This window comes from Branchiostoma floridae, chromosome 9 (genome assembly GCF_000003815.2).
Source record: "Branchiostoma floridae strain S238N-H82 chromosome 9, Bfl_VNyyK, whole genome shotgun sequence".
Taxonomy (NCBI): domain Eukaryota; kingdom Metazoa; phylum Chordata; class Leptocardii; order Amphioxiformes; family Branchiostomatidae; genus Branchiostoma; species Branchiostoma floridae.
Genome location: NC_049987.1, coordinates 4,039,173 through 4,056,497, shown reverse-complemented (window position 1 = coordinate 4,056,497; position 17,325 = coordinate 4,039,173). Strand labels below are relative to the sequence as shown.

General features: G+C 39.7%; 2 protein-coding genes across 6 annotated transcripts in view; one reads left to right on the top strand and one right to left on the bottom strand.

Annotated features, from left to right (window-relative positions):
• Positions 1-6,196, bottom strand: part of LOC118422992 (RING finger protein 17-like) — a gene marked incomplete in the record, with an annotated part of 56,912 nt that extends 50,716 nt beyond the window's left edge. The window contains 9 exon segments of the mRNA XM_035830886.1: positions 301-401; positions 1,195-1,275; positions 1,756-1,891; positions 2,223-2,281; positions 2,819-2,907; positions 3,450-3,541; positions 4,008-4,111; positions 4,760-4,887; positions 5,996-6,196. Coding sequence (XP_035686779.1) covers positions 301-401; positions 1,195-1,275; positions 1,756-1,891; positions 2,223-2,281; positions 2,819-2,907; positions 3,450-3,541; positions 4,008-4,111; positions 4,760-4,887; positions 5,996-6,059 — 854 coding nt within the window.
• Positions 6,197-7,413: 1,217 nt separating this feature from the next.
• LOC118422769 (coiled-coil domain-containing protein 81-like) overlaps positions 7,414-17,325 on the top strand; it is a 27,421-nt gene continuing 17,509 nt past the window's right edge. For 3 of the 5 annotated variants that reach the window (XM_035830518.1, XM_035830516.1, XM_035830513.1), the window contains exons 1-6: positions 7,415-7,696; positions 7,811-7,872; positions 11,075-11,231; positions 15,399-15,655; positions 15,867-15,949; positions 16,468-16,634. In XM_035830518.1, coding sequence (XP_035686411.1) covers positions 7,618-7,696; positions 7,811-7,872; positions 11,075-11,231; positions 15,399-15,655; positions 15,867-15,949; positions 16,468-16,634 — 805 coding nt within the window. In that variant the 5' untranslated portion in view covers positions 7,415-7,617. Of the gene's footprint in view, positions 7,697-7,810; positions 7,873-11,074; positions 11,232-15,398; positions 15,656-15,866; positions 15,950-16,467; positions 16,635-17,325 lie in introns of all 5 variants that reach the window. The other 2 variants (XM_035830514.1, XM_035830515.1) reach the window with 2 other exon arrangements.

The following is a 17,325-nucleotide window of genomic DNA, read 5'->3' as shown; positions in this document are numbered from 1 at the left end:
GAGAAATTGACATCTTTATAGGAGGATTTAGATATTTGAACCTCAAAACAAAGTTTTCTTAATTTTCAACTGCACGATAATTAAAATTATCATGTTTGATTTGGGAATTTACTTATCCTTAGTCTCAAAAAGTGGTGTTCAATAGTGATTTAGTATGTTTAGGTACATGTACAGGTACACAGATGTTTAGGTCCGGACCTGTACCTTAACAATTTTATAGGTACGGTACAGGTAGGGGTCCTAGGAATGCCTTGAAGTTATAGAATGTTTTATTCAAATTATACAACATGTGTGACTTGCCTAGCCTGTAGTGCACCATGTAGTAGTTGGAAGTGAGTCCTGAGCTCATGTGTTAACTGTGCCACCTCAGTCCTCAACCCTGGAATAGCATCAGTCAAGACCTACATGGACATGAATAGGGAACAAGGGTTATCTTGACTCTGGCTCAGGGCTCTAGCCAGCGTCCGTTTCTCCGTCAATTGACGTAAATTTGCTCCATCTGATGGAAAAAATTTAAAACCAATCCGTCAACCTTGACGGACAAAAATCCTTAGTGTCAGCTACAGGTGGCTTGGGGAAGCCATCCATGGCTGTAAATGCCACACACTGTTTGTTTTGCTATTGTTATGCTTGTTGAAAATGAGTGTTGGCACTCTTTCGCATACGATAATCTCATTGAAACCCGTTTTTCAAGGTATCAATGCCAACATTTACTACTTTGTAGTGCCATAGGGAAAATGAATTTTCGCGGCTTTCACGACGATTGGAATGGGCTGACGGAAAAAAATTCGAGCTGGCTAGAGCCCTGCTCTGGCTACAGTATATACACATACAAGAGTGGTTTAGGGTGCATTAAAAATAATTCAAAACTGTCCTTTTCAACAATTTAAAAAATTGCAATGAACAAGAAAAAACACCATATATGATTTAGAAACATTGAAAAGCAACAACACAGTTGAGAATCAGTAGCCATAAATTGATAGAAACTGGAATATTCCAAATATATATGTACCACAAAGGTTTTCCCCATTTTGTCCAAAGAAAATTGAAAATGAATCCACTTAATAGGATAATACATGATTGTGAGGATATTTATATAGATTAACAGTTCAAGTTATCTCAACTTGTCATACCTAAAGATATTAATGTTCACAAAAGAAAAGTGTCAGCAAATGATTCCTAAATAAGTCTAACCTTATCTGCCTCCTTTATTCTCATTAGAACAGTCTTGGCTACAAGTATAGCTGGCTCAATTTCAGCTGCAACCTCCTTGTTCTGAAATACAATAAAACTATAATTATCATACACCTTAACTTTATTATTACATTTATGAACCATGGTTCCAAATACTTTTTACATACAGGTTGCCCAGTAGAAACCCTCAGCCAAATACTAGTGTTGCACTGATCTTGATCCTAGATACATAAATTCAAAGTCACATAAAGTCTCTGCTTTGAAACTAGGGGTAGCACCCTGTTATAGTGCAGTTTGAAACTTTTTGCATCAAACAAAATATGGTTGCATGATGCAACTGGGCAACTAGGAAATTGGAACCTTGTGAACTAAACTTTGTTCAGAACTTCAAATAAAGACAATAGATTTGCAGAAAATGTAATAGGGTTGACCTGATAAACTTTCCAGAGTTTACCATCTTCATAATCAAATTTTGGCAGTCTCCAAAATAACCAAAGTCACATTTCAGGTACTGTAACTGTAACATATTTAACCACACAGAAAAGGTGACAGCAGACATACCTTGTCCAGGATGGAGACAATGTTGTGATTTTTGTGGTCGCCCATGACAACACAGTGAGAACAGATGGAGGCCTTGTCGTCCTGGCAGTAGAACTCTATGATTCTGTTGTCATGTACCTGGCAACCACTGGTCATCCTGAAATGAAGACAGAACATGGGTTTTGGGTGACTCACAGCATGACCACAGAGTATAGCACTCCCAGATCAAAAGACAAAAAAGACAGTCTGCTGCAGTACCAAGGTCACACAGAAGGAGACTCAAAAGCAAAAGCAACCATTGTATTCCCAATACATTACCCACATACCAAATATCATCACAATCCATGTTCTAATGTTATGCTGCTCACAAATGTCTGGGGCAGACACAAAAAACACACCAAAAACAATATCTCCAATATATTTCATGGACCATAACAGTTGATGCTCAACAAGTTCCAAGCCATCCGGGTGTCCCAGATGTGACTTACCCATCTGGAGTCAGTGGGGATGCCTGGTGTCTCATCAATGTACGTGATACCTTGTGCACCTGTAGAATTATACAAATATATTCAAACCTGACACATAGTGGCGCATGAAAACTTGCATTTGTACAAACTGAGCTTTGTTTACTGTCAGATTTTCAATTTTAGTTAATGTAACTACACTGTACTGATTTGTATTTTCCAGGAACAAGATTGAGAACTACTGTGTATGACATGATAAAACATTTATGCTTTTGAAATGATATTACCTTAAAGTTTAGATACACATTCCTCCCATATATCTGTAACTGCATCTATATAGCCGGTATATAACCGCCCTTCGGCTTAACACACCAGCTTCGCAGGCACGCGGCGCGGCAGCAGCTGGTTATATTACACCGAAGGCCCGTCACACCTAACTTTTGCACATCTCTCTGCCAGTGTTCTCTAAAACTATCCACAAGACGCCCCTACTGTGCTTGGTGATAACACATTCCACTCTACGATAGTTCTGGGAAAATACAAATTTTTGACCACATCAATCCTAGGTTGGTAACTCTGGTACATGAGGGCATGACTGTTTCTAGATAAAATATATTTACCTTGTCAAAGCAGAGCCCACACAGATCACATTCACACTTGGCACATCGGCAGGAAGCATTTCTGGTGTTGCATTCCGCACACTTGGACACTGAAACAAAATTTCAACCATTTTTTTAAGGTGATATATATACATGCATGATCGACATTGAATATATATTGAAGTTTTTCAACTGTCATACAACACAAAATATTCTCCCCTAAAATTTTCAGTCGCACCTACGTCGACCTTCTTCAGGACTGTTTGTTGGATGTCCATCGTCACTTCGATGGACATCCAACAAACTGGAGCTAACTGGACTGGACTGGAGTGATGATTCAATTACCCTGAGCACGTGATTTGGAGACACGTGACTCGAGTAACGAATCATAGATGCCTGGCAGTCGATATCGGACATTGAATACAGGCCAATTATCTCCCAAACAATGAGTGGGATGGAAAAAAAATTGTAGCTGGAGACAGCCCTTGTTGTAATATACATTATGTATACCATGTATTTTTTTTACAATATGCACACTAAGATTAACTCAATGACTATAAGCGGCAACATCATCAACTGACATAAGACACAAATCAGCTACAAAGTAGCCCTACAAAGTAGCTTTCTAATAAAATAGAGATAAGAGTGTTACCATGTTTTATCTGTTTGTCCAGAGCAGGAAGAGATGCAACTTCACCATTATCCACAACATTTCTACTCTTCTGTCCTGGTCTGGTGGCTCCACTGAGAAATGGTTTAGAATTATCAGTTTATTACATGCAATTGCAAGTCAAGCGGATAAGTTGAAGCATAGCAAATTCCAATCATACAAAAAATCATGATCCTTCAACCACTTCTTGAGTTATTCACTGTAGTTCCAGAAAAAAGCTGCAAGGGGGGCGAAACATACACCACTTACTCTCAGCTGCAAGAGCTATCTACCAACTAAAAAATTGCGGCCATAGCTCTAGCATGTCCATAACACAAGATGTCAAAACCAGAAGTTTCGCCGCAGTACCTTAATAAGCCGTTGGGGGATTATAATAAAACCATTTAGTTCAATGCAGAAATATATTATTATTAAGTACTTCTGCATATACATTTCTGCATTGATATCATACAATACAAAAATAGTATGTTTGATTAAAAAAACAATACCAAATTGGAGACACCGTGAAATCCAAATAGTTAAACTTTTAGAAAATCTTACCTTTCCAGTGAGAATCTTTTGTTGACCACCAGTAGACCGAGGGTATAGATATCTGGCCACAGACTGCGGACACTATGTTCTGCTTTCCGTAGTGGTGTGCTGACCTGTGAGTTGTACAGGATTACACAGTTCTGGCTACTAGTACATGTTAGTTAGTGTTCTCACCAGGATTTTTTCACAGTGTAGGGGTATCTTGGTGCAGCAAAGTCATGTGGTAAGTGATGCAGGTGTGAGCATTTTAAGGGATAGGCGAAATCCGACCCCTGCAATATTTTTTAAATCTACGACCCTCAGCAATACAGTTTTCTGCATTTCAAGGGCAAAATTTAGTGAAATAAAGCCAACGTTTCTTTACCTTTGTTATATAAATACAGAAAAGTCCTTTTGGCTGGTCGGAACATAGCGATGGGGCCCAAATCACAGCATGCAGGATACAAATCACAGCATAGGGTATCTAAATCACAGTGTAGGGGCCCCCTATGCTGAAAAAGGCCTATAGAGAACACTGATCAATATCATACAATGCAATCTCTACAACTGGATAAACATGGAGATTTTTTTCTGTGCATTTCAAGTGACATCCTAAACTCTTCTACAGTATCACTCTATATGGCCTCACTAGAATTATACTACATAGTAAATCTCTGTTTTCATCCAGTTGTAGAGATTGAATCGTATTTGAATATTGTTTACCTGGAAGTCCAACGTTCATAAACAAGTAGCATTAAACTGATAATGCTCAAAAGTAATACCTGGCAAGTGGGACAGGCAATAGCTGTCTTCTGCAGCCTGGCCAATTTGATCAGGCATCCTTCACAGAAAGTATGGCCACACTTCAGCAGCAGAGGGTAACAGGAGTACCCCAGTGGCCGGCTTACATCTGTGAAGAAATTATCATTACAAAAAGTTTATTAATATGAGCGAACACTGTTTTTGTTTACATCTTGGGTAATATCATTTGACGACTGGTAGGCAAAAGGACCACAGCAGATCAAACTACTAATATCGTATTTTCTTGATTAAATGCGCACTTTTTTAACTTTTCAAAATCTGGTTGCGTACTTTATTGAGGTTACTGTCCAGACAAAATCAGAAGAGGACCCCAAATTAGCTGGGAATCGATTAGAACACGGGCATGGCTTGGCTCATAGAATAAATTTTGACAGAAGTGGATAGCATCTGCTTTTTGCTTACCACTGCGTCATTGTCACATTACCACAGTAGCTTTTATGAGTGTAAATTGTAAAGCGGGTCTGCATGCTCCTTTCCGTAAGGCGCAGGCAGGCCTTTTTAATTTCCTGTAATTCATAGGGAAGCTATTTTATTTTACGTAATTCGTAGTGGGATGAAGCATAAAATGTTGGTAGCCTTCGTGAATTTAATGTAAAGCGTAGTCAGCCATCCCGAATTTAGCGTAAATCGTTGTGCGTCAGATTGCAGACCCTCCGTAAAGGGGGAATATTTTTGTTGTTGTCACAGTTTTCACAGTGAATTCTTTACAGTGAACCTTAAAGAATGGCGATAACTTCCCATGTAGTTGCTATAAGTAAAACCATATCTGGATGTTTCAAATGTGAAATTAAAACCAGCAGCTGGAAATAAAATACGACCATAAGCGCCCTCTGTCGTAACATACAGGAACTGCACCATAAAATAAAACACAAACAAACACAGATAAAGAAACAAAAACACATTTTAGTTGACAGAATTGAAACACTATGTTGAAAAATAGAAGGTTATTTTTAATAGAATAATTCATATTCATATAGAAAATGCACGCTTAGAGAGAAAAGACTGAAACATAATTCTTTAAGCTTCCTTGCTTTGTGTTTAGCAGAAAGTATGATGATAAAAAATAAGTTACTTGAACTGGTCAAATTCTACATGGATCTGGCGTTGGGAAAAAGCAAAGTTTACCCCTGTAGCATGCAGGCAATAAAAAGGAAAAAGCACGCTGCATAAATTTCTGAACCAAATAATTTTGCTACCTTGTGCTGCGAAATTCCTGCAACAATTCGGACACGTAGGGCTTCTCTGTAAGTTGTCAGTCATCTCTTGCACATTCTTTCATTAAACTGAGAGAAATATTAGCGAAAACCTCGCCAAATTTCCCACTATTTGTAACAAAACAAAGTTCTCATCTCCCAGAAAGTTATCACGAGCCCTCCATCTTTCCCTCCAAACGGCTGCCAAACGCAAGAGAGGAATGAGATTAATTGAAATAATAAAATAACACCGACTTTATTATTTATATTTTAGCATATACATACATTTTATCTTTATTTTGTAAATTTATTTTAACCGCTTTATGTGATATTTCAATTATTATGTGGTTGATAAATATGTATAAACTTTTTCTTTTTGCCTGCGGTTTATGAAAAGTTTTCCAAGAGTTCGTTACTCTTCGGATATTCTCGGCAAGTTCGTATCATTCCGGGCGGAGCCGATGGTCAGGACCGAGTTTAGCCGAGTATGTCAGACACGGACACAGACGATCTGAGGGCCGGCAGAAGAGGGAGACTCAAGAAGGACCGCTTTACATTTGTTTGCTGAAGAAATGTTTGAATTTGGCCAAATAACTCGCTAGCGGAGAAGTTTTGCCATAGAAAGAAACTCATCAAATGTGTAACTTTATTCACTTCGTTTCATCTACAGATTGTACAAAAATGTGGCAAAGGTCAACGACCGAGTTCCGGAGTCAGGAGAGTCCTGGATTGACACAAATGGATGTAAGGCATTCGACAGCTGTTGTGTTTTCTTTGAAGACGGCGATGGTACGGATGACCAAAACTTGCAGGAAGAGAAAAAAGGACCCTTTGTTTCTGTACTCAACGTTTACCGGGACCTCGGCGATCTCCTGACCTCACCAAAATCGACTGACATCTGTTTGACATCTGGTTTTCATTTTCGAAAATTCCTCGTGGTCTGTCCAGGGGGTCACGTCTGAGACCTCTGAACACAGGAGGAAGTTCCTCGTGAATTTGCCGCCTGCCTGCGATTTCCTATGTCTGAATTTGTGAGTTTTCCTGACAAAACTTGATCATCCTCGATTGCAGGACGTCAAAGTCCACATTGTCATTCAAAAGTGCCGCCATGTTCAGAACTGAGTATCACGACGATCCATAACGCGGTACAGGTATGCGATCAGAAGTATTATTTGAATAATCAAATTATGTAAATTCGTTTCAACACATGTCAACAATAGATTGTTTTTATTCGTGTTGAAGCACTATTTCTTATGTACTTGTACGATCTATGTTGAATATGTTTTGTATTTTAATAATATTGTCCCCCGTAAAATATTTGTAATGGAACGTTCCTATTCAGCCCACCTGTTGACCTGGTGACGTCACGCCCAGGTACCTGACCTTTTTGCACCGCGCCCCCTACCGGTGCTGCTTTGTTGTATCAGGTAACAAAAGGTCAATAACAACAGCTGGGCGCGCATAGCAACCAGTTCATTGTGTACTGAGCACCATAGACGCCGCCATCCTACCAACACCCCATGCATGACTAACCAACATTGCGTGTGAGGCGGAAAAAAGGGGGCCATTTTACGTGACAATTTTGTTCTTTTCTAGGCCCGACTGGGCTGGATAATACAGCCAAAATGACTGAGGTGATGCAAGGACTGGTTTCAGACGCAAAAAGGAACAAATTCTCTACAATTCCGACGCTAACAGACGAAGGTACGTATGCACGAGACGTGTGGTGAAATTGTTACAGTCTCGAATCTGTTGTGATTTTTTTTGGAAGTTCCAGAAGAGTTTCTAATTTGGCAACCCTCTTTATGTTTGTTACAGATGTTGTCAGTGTTTGGGACAATGTTTCAAGCTTTGTGGAGAAGCAAATGTCTATGCAAAAGGTAAGATTTTCTTATGATTAGGGTTTTATTTGAGTCCCTTAAGTACTCTACCTATCCGCCATTTTGGAAAATTTTTATCGCGTATATTTGTTACAAAATATGATAGTTTTGACCATTCCCACCTACAATTTCAAAATGAAAATTGGAATCATTGAAATATATGTATCACCTGTGACAAAAATCACATCATTTCCTGATTCAAATTTCGCATTTTTGCGTTGATTTCAAAAGTTTACATTGTCACAACTTCGGAATTTGTTTTGTAAAAGTTGTTTTGAAAATACTCTTTTACAAAGGATTTTTTCAATTAAAATTGTTTTGACATACTAGGATGTACATATTGGTATGTTTTCCTAACATTGGTTTGATTGCTTTATAGTCTTCTTAAGCTGTTGTTTGAAAGTTTTGTTAAGGTTGTTTTGGATTATTCACTAAGCACCTGTTGAATGTGTTATCCTCATTGTCAAGGTGAAATTTATTAATCATTTGAACAACCTGCTAGTAATACAGAAAACAGCTCAGGACTGAGTTAGAATGTTCGGAAAAATGGTAGCCCCCTTCTTACCGTAAATACATGTAAATTCAGGCTGGGTTCATGTTTGTAGTTTTCATGGTGATGTCTTCAATCCAAACTCGAAAACGCTTTTTAAGTTTGCATTTTTATTCGTATGTCCTTTACATTGTACACTTATAATCATAATATGTTGAAGGCAAAAATTACAAAACATTGTACAGTAAAGATGCGCAAATGTGTGCATGGGCAATCTTCTAACACTGAATCTCAAGTCAAATGCTTAGTTCATTCATTCATTTATTCAGTGACATTTGATCATACCGCCAACTTTTGTCAGTACTGTACATAGCACCATAATTGCCAAGTCGCAACTAGTAGCAGTTGGTTTCTCACTGGCCGCCCGTAAAGGCACATGTGTTGCCATTGCTGTACTTATTATTGTAGCAGTATATGTGAATTTAGTCAGTACTGTTGTTGAGTTGTACTGACTCAAATCCATTGCAAACTCCCCATTTTTTCTCTCTACCTCAAATTCAATCAACTCACCAATGATTTTAAATGCATTCAGAGTTTTGCTTTTTTTAAGTTTTAGTGTGTTATTATTCTCTTCCCAAAGTTTTAGTATCATTTAAATTTAAAAAGAAGATATTATCTAATTTAACAGTTAAGGAGGGGCGAGAAGAAGTGTTTTATTACTGAAAAGAAATGCTTCACTTCATAACTTCAATTTTTAGACAGGCAGTGAAAGTATTATCTGTCCCAACATGCAAATTCCCATCCCAGGACAACCATAATCCAATATCTCAACCAGGGATCGAAATCCTTTTTTTTTTTTTGCTACCTGCAAAATTGCAAGTTGGCAAAAATTTTACATGCAATTTGAGAAATTTACATGCAAAATACAAACTAGGCGGCGATGGCGACGAGTATCGCTAGCTTGAATCGGTGAATTTTTATTACATTTAGTAAAGCTACCGGAGAAAGTTACTGGCAAAAACAAGAAAGGATAAAGACACATGTCAATTTTTCTTTTTTTTCTAAGAGTAGGGGGTCTAATTCCTCATTATTTTTCCAATAGGCCAGGTATTTTCAACATGCAAGATTGCAAGTTCAGAATAATTTTACATGCAAATCTCAAAAATTATGTGCAAATTGCAAGTTACGTATGTGTATTTCGAACCCTGCCAACAAGACATTCCGTAAAAGGTCTGTGGTCATAGTCCGCTGCTCGTAAAAAGTTGTTCACACAACAACGGTCCTCCTTTGTTTGAAGTTGCTACAAAAATAGGCGTCAGTAACCGGCAGTGCGACATGTGTCGAAGGGTCGTATTTCAATCCACGTCTTCAAGAGTCCTCCAGACTTACTTAAGTTACAAGCAAACACCAAGTCTTAGCGCTATCGTTGGCAAGTGTGTTTGTAGTATCGATTGCAAGTTGCGAGTTTAGCTGTCAACAAAGGAATTGGCGTGGGAAGTCCAAGGGCTTTGAGAACTCAAAACAATACCTGTATTTCAATGTTGTGGTATAAACAGAAAGTGCAACATTGAACCTAAAAGTAAGGTTTAGACATTCAAGAAAACTTTAAATGCAATAATTCTTGTGATATCTAATTTCATGTAGATTTAAAGCATGTATTTTAGATTAATGACCTCAAAAAATGTCTTCAATCCATATTAATTTTTTAATTTTTTTTGTTCTAGTCTAAAGAATACTGTTTGTTTGTGTAGTTCCAGACATTTACCCAGTGTTGCTACAATATCAGCAAGGTCAATTGAAACTGTTTAGCTTATAAAGTCAGGTATTTCCAAATGGTTGTCCTGTCTAGGTGCTATAACAATGGGATGTATATATATGTCCCCGTGGCCCAACTGGTAATAACCTCACAATTGTGCTCCTAGATTCTAATTAGTTGGACACCCTGTTCAAGTCCAGGAGTTGGAAGGGCTTCTCGGTTGTGCTGCACTCATCTGGGTTTGGAAGGGCAGGGCTCGAAATACTGGGTGCATGTGTACCCAGGTGCACCCAAAATTGGAGCTGTGCACCCAATTATTTTCTGTGGGTGCACAGGGTGCACCCAAATATTTCTTATGTTTATGTATGTAAAGATATCAAAGTATACTAGTACACGTCATATTCTCGAAAGATGATAAAAATGTCTGTTATGGTACTTGTTTAAGAATTTGATAGCTTGTAACTAAGTTTTATCATTAGATTATTACTTAAATTTAAGTGGTGCACCCAAATTTCTTTTGGTGCACCCAATTTTTTAAGCTGGGTGCACCAGTGCACCTAATCCAAAAAATGAATTTCGAGCCCTGAAGCCAAGGGGTGTAAAATGGGGATCCCTTGTTCCAGAAGGTTCCTAATAGTAATAAGCATGTTAAAGGCTAGCAACCCCTCCCTGTAAAAATTTTTCTGTACCTTGCAACAGAAACAGCAAGGGAATCTGATGAACTTATATATGTGCCACTAGGCCCTACTGTACAAGGTGAACAACAATAACAAACTTAAGTTTACTGAAATTGTGTGCCAAAGAATGGCAAAGTTTACTTGTAAGATACAAATGACTTCTGAGGTTTGTAAAAGATTTCCTGATGCAGTATTTCCCTGTAAAATGATGAAAAATCATGATTTCATTTCCAACCAATCTGCAGTAATTAATATTTGCTATCCATATTTTCCACTCAGGGGGTCCACATAGCCGGGCTGGGCACGTTTACGTACGTCCACAAAAAGTTGGACGTGGGAAACAACAAGTACATCCTGATCCAGCGACCAGTCTTCCTCTTGGCTGAGAAGTTTGCACAAACTCACCAACTGGAGGCCACTAAACACTACACCACAGGTGAGTCGCTATACTATTCAGTTTGATGATATTGTTACAGGTAAGCAATAAGGGAAACCTGCTTTACGATTGTCGTCTTTGAATTTTGAGACCTGTTGGTCGCCCACGCATTTCCAGACACCTTTTGGTCGCCCACACATTCCGGTCAATTTAGTTACAAAAGAAGTATACACTAGTACTGTATGTCTTCCCTTTGTTTGAGGCTGCAGTACTGTCATGGATTACTAGAGGGTGCTTGAGTACCACCTGTCGTTTCTGACAAATTGTACTCAGTAGGGCTGACGTCAGAGTTGTGTTTTAACATGCTTTCATATGGACAGCTCTAACACTGATGTCCGCCCAATAGCAACATGTAAATCTCACTCCTACAAATCATGTCAACAACTTACATTTTCCTCCCACATAAATTATACTAATAAGCAATCCTATATTCGGTACCAAGTACATCATGACTAGTCACATCAAAAACCTCGAAACAGTAAAAAAAAAGGTTTCCATAGCTTGAAGAAAAGAATTTCAGTAATTTTTCATTGACCGTCATTACACACATTCTTGAGCACTGACTACATTGAAGTGAGACACAAAAGAGCTAATGCCTATCATTGAAGTTTAATAGAGTGAGCAATACCTTGGTAACACAATCCTAACAATCATTGAAAAATACTTTTACACATCAGCAGACAAGGTTCCAAATCCTTCTTTTCATCATTAGGTTACCAAGTGGGCAACCTCACTCAAAAGCTAGGTTGTCTTTGAACATTTCAGGTTGCCACAGGTCCAAGACCCAACTAGCAATCTCAAGCTCAGCAAGTGAATTCTCATACTTAAAGTTAAAGGTTTAGCATTAGTTTGGTTATCATCATTTTAAAGATTGTACATATGGTATGAAAAAATCACACATGGAGGAAAATGTCAAGAAGAAAATCCCCTAAATTTTTGAGCGTGCCAGTCGCCTTTTAAAGTTTTCTTCTTTTTAGCCGTTGTATTCTGAGTAGAGTAGAGTAGAGTAGAGTACTTTCGGTTGGGTAGGAGACGTGCTCCAGTTTGAACCGCTCTTTCGTTTCAGCATACAGTCATTGTTGGTTTATGGGGTTTGTCCAGCGCTCTGTAGTTGAACATGATGGGATGGTTTTCCATGGCTCTGTCTAGCCTCGATTTGAAACTGTTGACAGTTGGTGCTGTAACTACTTCTTCGGGAAGTGCATTCCACCACGGCACTACTCTGTTGCTAAAAAAGTCGTGTCTTTTGTTGGTGTTTGATATTGGCCTTGATAAACGTAGGCTGTGCCCTCTCGTTCTCCCATCCTTCTTGATTTCTGGTATGCATGGCTCGGTGTCATGTAATCCGTGTGTATATTTGTAAGTGTTGATGAGGTCGCCTCTGAGTCTCCTGTACAGTAGGGTAGGGAGTTTAAGGGTTCTAAGCCTTTGCTCGTATGTGAGATCCCTCAGTCCTGGGACTCTCTTAGTTGCACGTCTTTGTATGTTTTCTATGGTGTCTACTAGTTTCCAACTCCCAGGTGACCAAATGGGGGCCCCGTACTCGACGAGAGGACGTACTAAGGATTTGAAAAGGGCGATGAAGACTTCTTTATCAACGTATCGGAAAGTTCTCCAGAGCAGCCCTGTCATCTGGTTTCCCTTGGAGGCTATTGACAAGATGTGAGCTTCAAAACTTAGGTTTCTGTCCACTTTGATGCCAAGGTCCTTTTCCTCTGTAGTGTTTTCCAGGTTCACAGTCACACCATGGTGGTCAGTCATGTGGTAGTTGAAGGGGGGATGACCCGCTCCAAGTCTTAGAACAGTGCATTTATTTGGGTGAAACTTCATCTGCCAGGTCTTGGCCCAGGATTGCAAATTGCCGAGGTCATCTTGTAGTGCCTCACAGTCGATAGCTTCTCTTACTGTGCGGAAGACTTTGGTATCATCCGCGAACAGCTTGAGATCGCTTTTCACTGAGTGTGGCATATCGTTCACGAATAACAGGAACAGGACGGGGCCTAGCACACTCCCTTGTGGGACGCCGCTCGTAACTATGGCCCATTCCGAACATGCCTGATTTACGTGTACTCTCTGTTTTCTGTCAGATGCTGATATGATAAGCTGTATAAACTGAAGCAGCCAGAATCGTTAAAGTAAAAAGTGCCGATGTTTTGCATCACAAGTCATAATATTTCACAAAACCAGCATTAAAAACACCAACACCAGAAACCAAGTTGCATCAAACTAAAATATGGTAGTGCAGTACAACTGGGTGTCTAGCACATAAATCTTTCTCCGCACGCTAAGAATTTATTACCGTAATGACTATATTGAGTAGATTGAATTAAATTTTTATTATGGGTACATCAATTCTTTCGCCATGCACATGCATTCACCTGTCACTGATACTATCAGTTGAGGATAATTGTATTCTGGAATGCCATTGTTGTTCCGTAATGATTGTTCCACATGAATTGTGGTGAGAAGTGGGTAATATCATAGCGGACAGGTACACGCAATTATGTAGTTACTGTCACCCGGAGTGTTCTGTTTGTTGTGACGAGACTGTAACTGTATAGCTACTGTTGCTGGGAGTGACAGCAGTTGTTATGGGTTCATGGATACAACAGTTGCCCTATCAATGTTTTGTGTGTGTCGTGAAGTATGTAGAACACACCAAGGCTATTACATCATATTTCCAAACCCGGACAAAAAATAGAAATGTATTAGGTAAAAATAATACATTCAAATAATGCCCACAACTATTCTCTTTACATCTTAAGCATAGTTTTATGTTGTGTTTTTTGTATCATACTTTTTGGTCTGGAAAGCTGCCTGGTTGGGCTTGGGTTTTTATATCAAAATGTGCAGAAGGCATACATGGCTGTAGTGAAAAAGTTAAAGTGAATTGAGGATTTACTCATTTTTGTGGAAAAAAAAATGGGCATACTATCCAAAAGGATCACAAGCTTTTATAACTCTGATACATGGGCTTTTATAAAGGGATCACTCAGGTGACCTCAGTACGACTGTCGCAAGTATCTGGAGCGAGCTGCCATTCGGCGCAACTCAGGTGACCTCAATAAGACAGTTATTGCCCCAGGTGCGGCCAAGGTACTGTAGGTTTTCAACAACTCACAATGCACCATCGCACGTGTGGGGGTTCTTTAACGTGCGTGAGGTATGGCTCTCCCCAGACACGGGACCTCAATTTAACGTCCTATTCGAGGGACGGCCCTAGCCGAAGCTAAGTACTCATTTTCACCTGAGTAAACGGTGCACACACCAATTCTTCGGCGACAGGGGTCCGAGATAGTGCGCGACAAAAATGTGACGAAAGGGTCTCGAGGGTCCGTGTTTGAGATCAAATTTCTCATAATCTGCTGCAAAGTGGCATTTAATACTGGCATGGCTAAAAAGCGTAAGAAGTGATGTGTTTTTGGTGCAAATTGGTTTTGGGCCCGAGTGTCACTTCCTTGTATTTCTACGCGTTGGAAGTGATTCGCCCGTTGTCCCAGATTCCCCGTCCATATGCGGTCTGTGAGCCGTGTTGCTATGCCTCGCGCGTCGGGTTATTGTAAAAATCTCAGTGTTACGATTTTCTTAATTTTTTGCTTCATTAATCTTAGATGTATTCTCTTTCCGACAATATCAGTCATTTTCATGACTAAAATATAGGTGATGGGTTTATTTCCACGTCAAAGTTCCCCTTTTTTGCATACTTTTTTACGTGAAAAAACTTTTCTCCCCCCAAAATTATGACAAGTAGAGAGAGTGAAGAAACTGAAAACCGGCTGTTCTTAAAGCTGGAGTGATACCCTTCATTCCCATATACGGCTTTTCTGCTTTAGATTTATTTTCTTGAAGAGACGGCCTCTCGACTTGAGGGTGCGCAGCCTCGATTTGAGACCCCAAATAAACTGGGGTGTGCACCGTAAAGGGAGGAAACTCGTGTTAAGTGCCTTTCCCAAGGGCACAAGATCGGTGACTCAGCAGCCGGATTTGAACCAGCGACCTCTTGGTCACGGGCCGAACACAGTCCCGCTGTGCTATGCGGTCCCACTTTGTGCGGTTGGCTTGAATAAATGTAAGACTTACTTGTGTACAAAGAACTACATTTTTATATAATTGAAGAGATGTTTGCTTTAATTTTAAACAACCATTTTATACTTCTCCCCCCTCTAGGTGAAATCCCAGTGGTCCAGCTGAACTTCGCAGCCCTGTCCCTGGAGACGCCATTTGACCGTGACACGGTAGAAGCATGCGTACGGGAGGTCCTGGGGGCACTGTCGCGGGCCGTGGGCTCCCGGAGGAACGTGGAGTTCACCTTCAACGGCATCGGCAAGCTGCAGATCCGAGACTCCAAGGTCAAGATGAAGTTCTACAAGGAGTTCCTGACGTGTATGGATGGATCGGGAAGATTAGTGGATGCACTGAAAAATGTAAGTACTGTAAAGCTTTAAATACTTGTGTTGGTTTTATTTCTATGTTGAAGAGGTCACCACAAAAAATTGTTTCCTTTATATTATTACATGTACTACCTGTAGTGTAACAAATAGTTTACAGTTCTTGACTTGAATATTTTGATACAGCAATCCTCAGATTGTCGGTTCAATATGGTCTTAAACTGTTATCAATATGTTTTCCCTCCAGCGTCCTGGGACAGCTGATTCTGTCATGTCCGACAGAATGACACCTACCAGACCTCTGACTTCTAACACATTAGTATTACCAAGGTATGTATGTCTTGGTGTTGTTGTTTAACTTTGTAGTGCATAGGGTCTATTTGGGATTATGATTGGAATAAAGAAATAGTGGCATTGAGAGGGAGGAGTTTTTTTTTGGTGGTGTCAAATAGCCGAGTGTCCATGCTAGGATTGGATTCCTGGCATTCTTGGCTAGACATTGTGTCCTTGGGAAAAGCACTAAATACACTTCTGTAGCAGGGTATATTATTACAGACAGGGGTTGCCGCCTTCTCAACTGTGAGGCTGCGAGCTCCAAGTTTAGCTAAGGGACACCCCTATATCTATTGATAGCCATAGCAATGTATTTGTTACCGTATGTAGCATCAGTTTTAAGCAATAATTATAAATGTATATCTTGTACTTCAGTTGTGTTACGCTTGCATCAGTTACTGAAAAAGTATTACACTTTGACCCAAGATGATTACATGTAAATATTGAATCAATAGTACAAGAAGAAGAGATAGATCCTCCAAATGTTCAATGGCATTGACTGTCCTTTTCTACAGGATATCCCCTAAGGGAGAAGGACTAAATCTTGAAGGTGAGGAAACCAAGAAGCCGACCATGCCCACTATAGCGGAGGGTGCAGATGAAGAGGAGAGGGAAGAACATGTAGAGATGGAGGAGGGAGGACAGGGAGAGGAAGAACAGATGATGGAGGAAGAAGTCAAAGGTTTGTATGTGCTAACTATGTCATACCTGATAATGTCAAGAGTTTGTATTGGACTCGTCAGCCACAGCCAGACAAACCATTCCTTCATGATAGGACAACGTTATTCAGGGCTCGAAATTCATTTTTGCGATTAGGTGCACTGGTGCACCCTGAGCTTAAAAAATTGGGTGCACCAACAAAATTTTTGGGTGCACCACTTAAATTCAAGTAATAACCTAATAATAAAACTTAGTTACAAGTTATCAAATTCTTAAACAACAGACATTTTTGTTAACTTTCTAACACTTGTTAAGATGTCAAGAATATGATGTACATGTATACTAAGTATACTTTGATATCTTTACATACATAAACCTAAGAAAATATTTGGGTGCACCCTGTGCACCCAGAGAAAATAATTGGGTGCACAGCTCCAATTTTGGGTGCACCTGGGTGCACATGCACCCAGTATTTTGAGCCCTGTTATTGGTCGTTTGATCATTTTCAACGATGTCAACGGACAAAGAGATGTCAACGGACAAAGAGACAAGCACCTGATAATGTTCCAAACACTCGGGTGGTTTTGGACAGGCTGATAGTTTAGGTTTAAATATCACACATAATGTAGCCATTCATTACCTGCATGTATGCAGGTATGGTTTTGATGCTGGTGGAAACTTTTCGGTAGCCGGGGATGTAGGGCGCTGTATCT